Source organism: Hibiscus syriacus, unplaced genomic scaffold (assembly GCF_006381635.1).
Source record: "Hibiscus syriacus cultivar Baekdansim isolate YM2019G1 unplaced genomic scaffold, ASM638163v2 tig00111088_pilon, whole genome shotgun sequence".
Lineage (NCBI taxonomy): Eukaryota > Viridiplantae > Streptophyta > Magnoliopsida > Malvales > Malvaceae > Hibiscus > Hibiscus syriacus.
In genome coordinates this window covers 2,270,207-2,283,181 of record NW_024062978.1, presented here as the reverse complement: position 1 = coordinate 2,283,181, position 12,975 = coordinate 2,270,207, and the positions used below count along the sequence as shown (strand labels likewise).

The following is a 12,975-nucleotide window of genomic DNA, read 5'->3' as shown; positions in this document are numbered from 1 at the left end:
CTTTTTTTATCTTGAGATTTTCATACATACAATCTCATTCATTCCACTGATTTACGTTATTCATTATTATGTGTGATAATTTTATTGGTCTAAAAAATAATAAGTTAATTATTATATTATTAAAAATCCCAAATATTAATAAATTATTTCAAGATTATTAAAACTAAATCAAGAAAAATAGTGAATTTTTAACGGTGACATGTGTAGGATAAAAGAGAATATACAAAGCACAATGATATAGCTGATGAGGCCATTTTATCAATGAAAAGAGCCCCGTAATAGAAGCAAAATTCCATGCTCAAACAAAAAAAGAAGCAAAATTCCAACATCATTTGTACAACAAGCTTTTACCATTGGGTGTTTGTCATGTCAGCCATACATGTAAAATCCACATAAAGCCAAGCAAGTCTAGAATGTGGACAAACATGAACATCATGGATTAAAATAGGCCTTTGATTCCAACAGCGTGGCTTTATGCCATTTGTTGTTGTCGTGCTGATTATAGGGGTTGCTTTTAGGGTCTAAAAATTCCAGAAGCTAAGATGATTAGATAGGCAATGCTCCAAAAAGGTTAACATGTGATTAGGCGGATCGACCAACCCAAAAACAAAACGGACGACTCAACTTTCCAAATTAATGAGCAAAATCCGGTATGTAAAACACCAAATTTCATCTGGATAGGTCTATACACATGGCCCACGTCGACAACACCAGTTGGTGTCGACGGATTAAAAAAATACTTTTTGAGGATATACATATATTAATCACATTTTATTTTATGAGATTATAAATAAAATTTCAGGATGAAAATAATTAATAAAGTATATAGCTAATAGAAAGAAATTTGAATTTGAGGGTGGGCAATGAAGGCATGCATCCACCACAAAGCTTAGACAGATATGAATTATGGCAAGTGAAGGGAGGATATGAACTTAAGCTAAGATCACCGGTTTTCATGCAAAGATTGTCCGATCCTAGAATGGGTTTTAATACTCTGAATGTGTAAAAAGATTGTTGTTGTCTGAGGCATTCAGATTTAAAACTTGCAGTACTTTCCTTTTTGTTTGAGGTTTGCAGGTACATGGAAATACAGTCCAAGGGAGGATATTGCATGGAAACTCAACGTTGGAGATCATGAATGATATCTGGAGCAGTGGTTGGCGTGAAAGGGGGAACCCAAATTGTAGGCTCTATTTGGGATAAACTGATGGCTTAGAAGGTTCCCATTTTGATTGCAGGTAAACGTTCTTGGATCTGTTTAACAATGAAGCTGACTAAAATCATCAAGCTTTCTTTGAGTTTTGTTAGTTAAAGCCAGAGCTCACTTCTTTAACACCCATGAAAACTAAGATTCACAGCTGAACCTCTAACTCTTGTTGTCCAAAGTTGAACATGAAGTTATTACTTGTAACACAAGCTACTTCTCTAATCGACCTAAATGTAACATTAACCGGAAGTTTGATGTGAATTTATGAGTAGCTGATAGCTTTCTTCTGGTAGGGAAACAAACCTTCATGCAATATCCAATTTTACTCCATTCACAAAACTCTATAATATTTAACACGCATGGCTAAAGTGTACAAAGCTTGGAAGTTTTACAGAATCCAACTTGCAAAGGTAATGCTATAAATACACAATCGTGTAACTCGAGCAATATATATTGTCTTGGGTGGGGAATCAACTACCAATTGATTGAGATGGATGAGATAATAAGTCTCTTAAATAATGTTTAGGATTTGAATTATAGTAATATGAATGAAAAATGTTGATTCTAAGAGAATCGTCAAATGGTAGATCTTATCGGTGTTTAGTATGGAGTATCATTAAACCAAAATATGACATAATTGTGTGAATGTTCCCAAAACAAGGAGCTCTTTCTTCACTGCCCGGATGATGACCGAGTTCAAAGCTCGAGTTACCAGCAATTCTCCGTGGACAGTGAGATTCTAGTAGTTCCTGTCCATTATTTTATTCATCAAATTATCTCCAAACATAAGCCTGAAAACATTGATTAGTTGTCTAATGACCCAATTATTTCAAATTCATGAATTTAATTGTAATGCTAACTCATTTATCCAAATTCTTCTAAATATAAATGTAAATACATTTAGTATTTGTCTAATAAATTGAGGCCATTTTACTTTTTCTTACCAAGCGGCGTAAGTGTACTGCAATATCAGCCACAGTTCTGCACCTTATCCAAGTTCTCCCTAAAACCCTTGCAACCAAACCCCTTCTTCGATGGCAACCTAACCCAAATTCTCCATTTCCCATTATCAAACACTTCCAAAAAAAAATGCTTCAATCTTTTAATTCAACCAATCCTTTAATGGAACTCTCTTCTTCTCTTACGCCTTTCCCAAAAAAGCTATCCGAAATCTCATTCTCTTCATCCCTCTCTCCCTTCCCACTTCAACTCTACCAAAAGCCATCGAAACCCAATAATCTCCGCGTCTTCGCTGTTGCCGTCGACCCATTGCAAGATCTTCCCAGAAACAGCCCGCAAAGACTCCTAAAAGAGCTTGCCCATCGTAAAAAAGCAACAGCTCCGAGGAAAAAAGTACCCCCAAAAAGGTTCATTTTAAAGCCTCCCCTCGATGACAAGAAGTTGACAGAAAGATTCCTGAACAGCCCACAATTATCCTTAAAACAGTTCCCTTTGTTAAGTTCTTGTCTGCCTTCTTCGAAGCTTAACAATGCTGACCAGACTTGGATAGACGAGTATTTGCTCGAAGCTAAGCAGGCTTTGGGGTACCTTTTGGAGAAATCCGAAGAGTTGGGAGATGATAATCCTGCGAAACAGTTTGATACTTTGTTGTATTTGGCGTTTCAGCATCCCTCCTGCGATAGGACTAATGCCAGGCACGTTAGGTCGGCCCACTCCAGGCTTTCGTTTTTGGGGCAGTATGTTCTGGAGTTGGCCCTGGCGGAGTTTTTCTTGCAGAGGTATCCGAGGGAGTCGCCGGGCCCCATGAGGGAAAGAGTGTTTGGTTTGATTGGGAAGAGGAATTTGCCTAAGTGGATTAAAGCTGCTAGCTTGCAGAATCTAATCTTTCCTTATGATGATATGGATAAATTGATTAGGAAAGACCGGGAACCGCCTGTGAAGTGAGTTCTTTCATCTGTTAATCATTTGATGAATGATTTGCTTATTAGATATCAGTGTGTAGAATTCATAAGTTTTTGAAGTTTCATATGACTCGAGGGTGGGGCAGGCCATCTGTTGGTATTTCTAGCTCCAAATCCAATGTGTTGAATGAGTGATTTTCATTTTGATATTTGATGCACTTAAGTGTTACAAATATGGGATAGAAATAAAACCATTAAAGGCCTCTTTAGCTATGCGATGGTTTGACCTGTCTTTTTGTTGCACATGGTGGTTGTTTTTCCTTGTATCATAACTCGAGTAGAATTTTAGTTTCTAGAATCCAGGCTAGGTTAGAGCAGGACCTACTGCTATGCTTTTTAGCCATGTTGGACTCATAACTGCATGGCTTTCTAGTTTTTTTGTCTTGGTGCTGTGCTTTTTGCAAGCCACACATCAATTTGCAGTAGGTACATTCCTATGTTGTCCTTATGATTTCATCTTCTTGGTTCACTGCTAGTTTTGCATGGCAATGTGATTTGGAACTGATAGCATTTGACTAAAATAAGACTATCAATGCTTGCTAGGAAAAAGATATGTATTTAGTTCTAGTTTAGCTGCTTGATGGTTGCAGCAACTGCTCAAATGTATATCTTGAGTATTACAAAGTTGAAGCCAAAACTTGCTCAAGCATATCAAGTCTTGCACTTGGTAAATGCTGCATATGTTTGCTTTGTGCTCTAGATAAAACAGAAAGTGTATCAAATTGGAAACATATGATAGGAACTGCTGTGCTTTTAAGGCGGCTCCCTTCATTATTATGCATATTCTTTGTTATCTGCTAGTGATGGAAGCTTCCAAATTTATTTGTATTTGTGGGGAAAGGGGTTTTGCACATTAAGCAGTTCATTGAGTAAGATCTGTTTGTTAGGATGTAAAACATATTGAAGAGATAGTCTCAAATTTCCTATTTTTAACTACAAATGCCCAATAACACCAGAACAGAGAAGATCTAGAAGATCAGAAGTTATGGACCTCTGCTAAATATCAATGTCAACAATACTATAAAAATGTCAGGGTAGAATAGGAAAGTGATGGCTATCTTGTATTGCAATCGTTCGGTGGTTGACGTAAAGTTATATTACCTTGTATTTTGATAGGCATTATGTTGCAGTAATCTGGTTTACTGGCAAGAGCTGTTTAGATTTCATAAGAGAAACATTTTAAGTGTGGGTGCGTGCTGCATGTATGTACCGAATACGCTTGAGCTTCTTGAAAGCTCATATCACTCAATGCATTGGTTGATGACATTGCGAGATATGTAACTGCTAACAACATACATGTATTGGCTACTTACTTTCGTTCTTATGTCCAGGTCTGTCTATTGGGCTTTGTTTGGAGCAATATATTTATGTTTTGGTATGCCGGAAGTGTATCGTGTTCTTTTTGAAGTATTTGGAATGGATCCAGAAGCCGAGGAATGCCAGCCACGGTTAAGGAGACAACTTGAAGATGTAGATTATGTTTCTGTTGAATTCGAAGGGAATAAGCTCAGTTGGCAAGATGTTGCTACTTATAAGGCAAGCTTTGATTTTCTTACCCTTCGTTTGTAGGTAGCTTATTAGTTAAAATGGAAAGCAGTAGAGGAAAACCAAAATATAAGAAAATGGATGGAGTAAAGGGATTATGTGTTGTTGCCATGTTTCTAGGCATGAGAGCCTGGGTAAGCATTTCATTCACACTGATAGTACGAGGAAACTTACCTAATTTGTTTTTGTTACAGCCACCTGAAGATGCCCTTTTTGCTCATCCAAGGCTATTCAGGGCTTGTGTTCCACCAGGTATGCATCGGTTTCGGGGAAATATCTGGGATTATGACTGCAAACCTCAAGTTATGCAGACACTGGGGTATCCCTTGGCACTTAAGGATAGAATTCCCGAAATTACTGAAGCCAGGAACATTGAACTTGGACTTGGGCTACAGGTTATTTGACTGTTTATTCTCATTCTCTAGATCCAATACATCATTTACTCATCTTTCTCCTGCTTGATTCTTCATGTTGTTTCGTTTATGGCATTACAGATTTGTTTTATGCATCCATCAAAATACAAGTTTGAACATCCTCGGTTTTGCTTTGAGCGGTTAGAATATGTTGGCCAAAAGATCCAGGTAATTGTTTTTGTAGCTTTTGCAATGTTGGACACATGCTTGGGCCTGTATTTTCTTTCTATTATTCAATGATACTGCAAAGAAAAAGAATGTTATAAGAGTAGCATCTTTTTATGGTTTTCTGTTTTCAAACTTTTAGGATCTTGTTATGGCCGAGAGATTGCTGATGAAGCATCTAGATGCCCCTGGAAGATGGTTGCAAGAGAAGCATCGCCGCGTGCTTATGAACAAGTTCTGTGGGAGGTATTTGCGGGAAAAATATCTCCACCGATTTATCATCTACTCGGAGCAAGTTCAAGATGCATATGAGCACAATCGAAGGCTCCGAAACCCTGCCACAACTGCTGTTAATCAGGCCCTCCATGGACTTTCATACACAGTCTATGGGAAGCCAGATGTGAGGCGCCTTATGTTCGAGGTTTTCGATTTCGAGCAAATTCAACCGAAATCTGTGTAAATATCTGGGGAGTAATTGTGAAAGCCTAAATCAATATATACCCTTAGATGATACAATGAAACGTATCACAAAGCTACAAAGTGTTGTTATTCTGATGGGGGGGAAAACCCGGACTAGCTGCAATTGTGATATTAGGAAAAAACCGACCAAGATTGGTAAGCAAGAAACACCGTTATCACTGGTGATTATTGTTTTTGGAAACACGAAGTAAGTTTGTTTTGTAGTTTAGGTAGGAAATATTTCGTTAATTAAACTCATTTAGTCTGATAAAAACAGCAGGTTAGTCTTATTATCGGTTCCGCAAATTTACTTTCGGGAGGCAATGTCCGATAATGTTATTAATGATCCAAGTTAATATAATGTTAGATTGGTTGAAGGAAAACAATATGCATGATATATGTGGAAAGACAAGGGATAGAAAGTGTTCGAATATAGCCTATAATCTTTCCACCAACTCCATCAAGTCTGAATCTATGGTTTGATATGCCTCTTAAATAAGAACTTAATACCTGTTGTAAATAAATTAATAATTTTTTTTATATAATCACTTGTATTTATCCATAAATTATTTCATTAAATAGAATTAAATATTGTAATGATCCTTTATTTACTCTAATTTATAATAGTAAAATTTAAACTCTAAATAGTATTTAAGCTCAACCTCATATTATTTGACCAACTAATTGGTATAACGACTTTAAAAGATATGTGATATTGTCATCCAATTAATCAGTGACATGTGGAGGTCAAACAGAAGTAAAATAAAGTTTAAAGGTCAATTTATATATAAAACCTAAAAATATTTTACTTTATTTTTTAAAGAAATAAAAGCAAGACAAAACATCATGGTAACAAAACTAGTTAGGATGAGTTTTAAGCATATATACATATATATTCTTTATATACAAATTGATCCCTGAATTATTACTTATTTATAATTTGACTATGTAACCCCTTAAACCCGACCTAAGTGATACATGCTGAATCTATAGAATTTACGTTGAAACTTGTCCCTCAAGAAATCCGTATTTGATTTAAAATTAAAAATTACCATTTAGCTTAGAAACATTTTCTTCCAATTTCAAAATTCAATATTTTATTGAAAATAATCGTTCAAAGAAAATATGACATAAATGATAAATATTCGAAAAGTCATGATTGAATAGTCCAAAAATAATTGTAAGGTCAAATGTCCCAAATTACATAAATAATAATAATAATAATCCCCAAATAAAATTATGAATATAAATCCGAAATAAGAAATTTGAATAAAATCTCACACTGAAAATAATAGTTTTTCTGAAAATAAATATCGTAACTCTCTAAGTATTGGATCGCCTAAGTACTAGTATTTGAAAGAGAAATTATAGGGTGTAAGCTATAAAGCTTAGAATGTCTCTAAAGTGCAATTAGACAAACAAGTTCAAAACACAAGCATATTCATAATCCGAGACATAATATTCATAGTCCGAATGAAATGCAAATGTAAATGCATCCATACGTCTTACACACCATCCGAAGAGTAGGTTTTCCAGAGCCACTCTTGTAATGTCCCGAATCTCAAGTTAATAGTTGTCTATGTTTTTCAATATTGTTGCTGAAGATTAAATTTTTGTCATAATTTTTCTTGTTAAACTAACATTTTGGTTTATATAGTACATCATTAGTTTGTTTCTTTGTACCTCGCCCATCTCAGTAATCAACCTTTGTTTTTACAATCTACATCTGGAGCATCACTTTGTAACCTTTCTAGCACCTGCTAGGGTTGTTTATTCCTATCTTTCTTGGACTCGGGTATGAGTGTCAAACACGGGTGTGTTCAAGTTTTTTCAAGATTATGTATTTGAAGGGTCCTTGGAGGATCACATCTCCTTTTCCATGTCCAGATATAAATTGAATGCAGATGTCAGACACATGTACTTCTTGAAAAATGAAGAGTTGGAGCAACGTAGGTTTATTCACTACTCTTTCTAGGTTTTGATTTGAACGGTTATTCTCTTTGTGACTATCACTTGGTAGGAGATAGATACCAGGGGATACTTTACATGAACTGTCAAACAAAATGTTCTATTTTTACATTTCCCCCCTGTTTTTTCTTAACAATATATCGCCAGTTTACCAAGAATGCAACAGAGCTTTTGGCTGCTATTTATGTAATTTCAGGTGGTAGGAACTCATGAGTTGAATGCATATCTAAATAAATATCATTTAGAGCTTGATCCTCAACTTGAGGCACTTGTTGGAAGGTACATTAAGCATGAACTTATCAAATATACAAGTTTGCTTTAAATTGTAAACTAAAGCTCTGATTATCCTAAACAATGTTGTTGCACTTCGAAGTGATGCAGTTCTGCACACAGATTACATCCCACTGGTTGGGATTCATAGTGTCAAATGGCTGTATCATTAATTTATTGATATGTTGCTCAGGCACACCCGAAAACACTGGTCCAAACTTTTTAATGCAGATAATCGGCATCTTGTTTCGCCAGAGGTAATTTTTCTTCTTTTGGCAAACGTCTTGGAATTGAATATAATAAGCTCTGTTATGTTACCTTGTTGCCTAATAATAATTATAATCCATATTCATTCTTTAAGCCCTTTTGACTTGCAGGCGATTGATTTTCTGGACAAATTGCTTCGATATGATCATCAAGAGAAGCCAACTGAAAGAAGCTATGGTATAGATCGATATAAGCTGGGATGATTGATCGCGCTTCATGCTGCATAAAGTTAGTTATTTTGTTTGTGAGCATAAAATGTATTTCTTTTTTTGGCTTTTAACTTTCGACTTTCTTCGAAGTGTTTGCCCATGATGTATATCGAACATGAACATGTGTCCAACATATATATATATATATATCAATTTATTTCAAGGTTTCATGCGTTTAAAGTCTTCCACTAATCAAGTCTGTAGTGGGCTGATAGGGTATCTTAATTTAGTCCAACTGATATTGTTAGTTTGATACCAAACAACTCTTCTCCTCCCCTTATAAAATTAATCTTTTCAGAGATACCATTATTTTTTTTATAATTTTGGACTAAATACAAGATAATATCTATTCAATAAAATTTAATAAGATTTTCAACTATTTAATGATAAACACTCATACCCTCAACATATGTAATGTTCGAGTTTGAAATCTCTATAGATAACAATAATTCTTTAATCATTGAGATCGCTTGACTCGTGGTATGATTACTATTCATATCTATTATTATTACCATTACGCTCGTTATGGTGTCCAAAAGCGTATACCTCGACTTGACCTCAAGCACGAAATGCTCCAATTCCTCTATCATGGCAAACCCTTTGGCTATTGAATTCTCAAGGGTAGAAATCGCTCAAGTCGGGTTCTTGGATTCCCGGGACGAGAAAACAGCATATTGTGGTCTATGTTAGACGGAGTGGTATGAATAAATGGAATGCAAAATGAATAATTTCAACAAGTTTACGACAGCAATTCTCCAGAAACAAAGCTTTAAATAAACAACAATGCGCACTTTAACATTGATGCAGGATTGAACCAATATCCAATTTATCCATTTGAAAGGTTTTGAGGATCAGTCAGTTACTTTAGGTTCACAGGTCGTCCTTAGTATCATGATCAAGGCTTTTACATGACTAATATCCAGATTTAAAGTCTATATTCGATACAGCTACATCACTTCTTCAGATGAGGGAAACATGCATATGCATCAGACTTTGGATGCTTTGCTTCCGCATGTTCCCGGCACTTCACCTCAGATGTTGTGCAAATAAATGTCTGCATGCAAACCTTGCACTGCATTTTGCATGAATAGATCGCCACAATCAATCACCGATTATTAGAGCACCAAACAGACAGGAAGCTCGAGTGCTAAATCATTGTAATTCCTTCAATTACATCCGTATGTAGAATGGCTAGATTTTAATGTAATCATCTAGGCCCAAGTTCAAAATAATGCTTTCCTCTCACTACAGCCTCATCTGCTAAAGGTTTGAAAATCTACAAAGTACAAATAACAGGTACTTCCTTTTAAAAACCTAAATCTGATTAGAACTCACTACTGCATCACACCAGTGATTCTCACACTTGCAAATGCTTCATAAATAATGCAGAGACATCTCAAGCCACTAATGAACTGACAGTACTATATCAAACTCAACATTCTATCCGTAGCATGATAGGAGAGAAATTGAGAGGACAAAAAAACAACCAGCTCCCAACACAAACATTGCTTACAGAAAAGAATCAAACCTAAAAATTCATAGACTAACCATATACATGAAAAGAAACAAAGCCATTTCAATTTTCAACTAAGAAGTAAGAACTGTATTTAATATTTCAGACACTGGTCCAAAGACAGCTTGTCATTGTAAACACAAGCATGGCGACCATTCTACAACATGAAGATTAATTAATTGCATGAGAAGATCACTTGGAGCCACTTTCATAAAGGGCATGTTAGCTTTAAGGGTTGGGGATGAGAGAAATTTTAATCCAATGATTAAGCTACAACATAACAATTACATTATAATATTTAAATTCTTATCCATTTTTTATCTTTCTTGCAGAACAAACCCTTTTTCAAAACTAACCAATAACTAACCAGCCAAAATAATAATAATAATAAAACAACCCCACATAATTTGAAGGGACAAATTATAAGAAAATTCTATTGAACCTTTTCCTCTGTCTAAAGAAAGATATCTTCATATTTCCCCGGGAGGGGGATTAGAAGATAAAGCAATTGCAACCCACAAAAGAATTAGCAAACGGCAACAAAACAAGACCAAAAAAGCAAAATTATATGGACACCAAAATCACCTGAATCGTCATAGCTTTCTTGTTTGATTCTAGCTGGCTTCCTGAAAACATATAAATATATAACCAATAGAAGGATCTAATTATCTGAAAGCAAAAAAATTCAGCAGTTTATACATTTCTTTCTAGTTTCTGATGAGAAAACAAAAAATGAAACCTTTAGCGGCGGCTTTAGCCTTCTCGAGGTTTTTCTCACGCGCCATCTTGGACTTTTGGGCATTGCCTCCTCCCATATCTGATCGATTAGGCGATAATATGAACCCTAATTTGGTGATGGAGAGAGAGGGAGAGGATTCAAGAGACAATTGCTTGTTTTCGGGCAAAAATAAATAAAATTTTGGAAATAATAGAGGAATATTTATAGAGTGGTGAGAGAACAATGATATCACTTTGCCTTTCTGTTTTTCACTCTTTATTTAAAGTAGTATTTGTTTTAATTAATCTCTAACGTTTAATTAACGTTCAGTTATTTTATTGTAGTTATTAATGTTTAAATCTATTATTAATAATAATTTATATATAAGGATAGTTTTTTATTTATGAAAATTTTAAACATGTATTTTTAATAATATTTTTAATGGTATTTTAATGATTTTATATTTATAAATTAAAAGTTACTTTATTTTTTAAAATTAATTTAAAATAATTTTATTTAATACCAACAAAATATAATAATTTTTATTTTAAAAATATTATTTTTATTACTTTTAGTGTCAAAAATAATTTTTATTTTTAAATATCTAAAGGGGTTACAAGTAATTTAAAGAACAATAAAGAAAATATAATCATACAAATGATTATAAATAATATGTTGTACTTTTTATTACTTTTAGTGTCAAAAATAATTTTTATTTCAATTTTTATTTTTAAATATCTAAAGGGGTTACAAGTAATTTAAAGAACAATAAAGAAAATATAATCATACAAATGATTATAAATAATATGTTGTACTTTTTAAAATTATAAATGCAATGACTGTACATTCAAGTCCTAATAAATAGAATAAATTAATACAAAACATCAATTAAAGAAATTTAAATTAGAATAATTTTAGATAAAACACATATATAATTAGAGTGAGTTGAAATATTTTTTAAATAATTTCTCCTAAAAGAGAAAAAAAAGATTTTATTCGTAATGAATATTGTATTCATAACCTAAGAGAAGATATAGATGTTATCTAAAAATTTTTAATCATATACTCTAAAAATTATTGATTGAATTAAAATAAATTAAAATAATATATATATGATACTTAATATTTTAATTATATATGTTCAATAATGATTGATTTATAAGTCCTTTCTACCCGGTATTAGGGTTCTCTGTCGCCTTGGTCAGTTTGTTATTGTTCATTTTTTTGCTTCTTTTTTGTTTTTTGATTCGCTGATTTTATTTTCTCCATGGGTGATTTGGAGGAGGCTCTGGATAATCTTGATCTTGGTGAGGAGGAGGAGGTGATGATTAAAATCGAAAACTCTAGCGCACAACCCATGTAAGTTATAATAAGTTTGTAAATTAACGTATTGACACTACGTGTGCAAACTATAGAACTTATAATGAATGGAAAGAGTTAAGTGATATTATGAATAATTATTAGAGTAAAAACAGTTCTAAAGTAAAAGATTAATGGTCTAGTTGTGCATTTGGCAGAAATGTGTCAATTATGCCAGTTAGATGAACGATTAAATACCGTTGAGTAAAAGATTAATGGCCTAGCAGTGCATTTAGCAGAAAGGAATCAATTATGCCAGTTAGATGAACGGTTAAATACCGTTGAGTAAAAGATTAATGGCCTAGCAGTGCATTTGGCATAACGTGTCAATTATGCCAGTTAGATGAACAGTTAAATACCGTTGAGTAAAAGATTAATGGCCTAGCTGTGCATTTAGCAGAAATGTGTCAATTATGTCAGTTAGATGAACGGTTAAATACCGTTGAGTAAAAGATTAATGGCCTAGTTGTGCATTTGGCAGAAATGTGTCAATTATGCCAGTTAGATGAACGGTTAAATACCGTTGAGTAAAAGATTAATGGCCTAGCTATGCATTTGGCAGAAATGTGTTAATTATGCCAGTTAGATGAACGGTTAAATACCGTTGAGTAAAAGATTAATGGCCTAGCTGTCCATTTGGTAGAAATGTGTTAATTATGTAGTTAGATGAATGATTAAATATCGCTGAGTAAAAGATTAATAGCCTAGCTGTACATTTGGTAGAAATGTGACAATTATGCTAGTTAGATGAACAGTTAAATACCGTTGAGTAAAAGATTAATGGCCTAGCTGTGCATTTGGTAGAAATGTGTCAATTATACCAGTTAGATGAACAGTTAAATATCGTTGAGTAAAAGATTAATGGCATAGTCGTGCATTTGGCATAAATGTGTCAATTAGGCCAGTTAGATGAACGGTTAACTACCGTTGAGCAAAAGATTAATGGTCTAGTTGTGCATT

General features: G+C 33.9%; 2 protein-coding genes across 4 annotated transcripts; one reads left to right on the top strand and one right to left on the bottom strand.

Annotated features, from left to right (window-relative positions):
• The first annotated feature begins 857 nt into the window (after positions 1-857).
• LOC120152399 (ribonuclease III domain-containing protein RNC1, chloroplastic) lies at positions 858-6,001 on the top strand. Of its 3 annotated transcripts, XM_039164619.1 has the most exons (6): positions 858-983; positions 1,078-1,238; positions 4,461-4,665; positions 4,869-5,069; positions 5,169-5,255; positions 5,395-6,001. In XM_039164619.1, exons 3-6 carry the CDS (start codon positions 4,507-4,509, stop codon positions 5,710-5,712), a joined length of 765 nt encoding a protein of 254 aa, XP_039020550.1. In that variant the 5' UTR covers positions 858-983; positions 1,078-1,238; positions 4,461-4,506; the 3' UTR covers positions 5,713-6,001. The 3 variants fall into 3 exon arrangements, with proteins under 3 accessions (XP_039020550.1, XP_039020549.1, XP_039020548.1); XM_039164618.1 differs by having other exon boundaries at positions 858-1,238; XM_039164617.1 differs by lacking the exons at positions 858-983; positions 1,078-1,238 and adding an exon at positions 2,155-3,108.
• A 3,178-nt stretch (positions 6,002-9,179) lies between these two features.
• On the bottom strand, positions 9,180-10,834 carry LOC120152186 (uncharacterized protein At2g23090-like). The gene is made up of 3 exons (XM_039164459.1): positions 10,678-10,834; positions 10,524-10,564; positions 9,180-9,497 (listed from the first exon to the last, which is right to left on the bottom strand). Exons 1-3 carry the CDS (start codon positions 10,751-10,753, stop codon positions 9,378-9,380), a joined length of 237 nt encoding a protein of 78 aa, XP_039020390.1. The 5' UTR covers positions 10,754-10,834; the 3' UTR covers positions 9,180-9,377.
• Between the last annotated feature and the right edge of the window lie 2,141 nt (positions 10,835-12,975).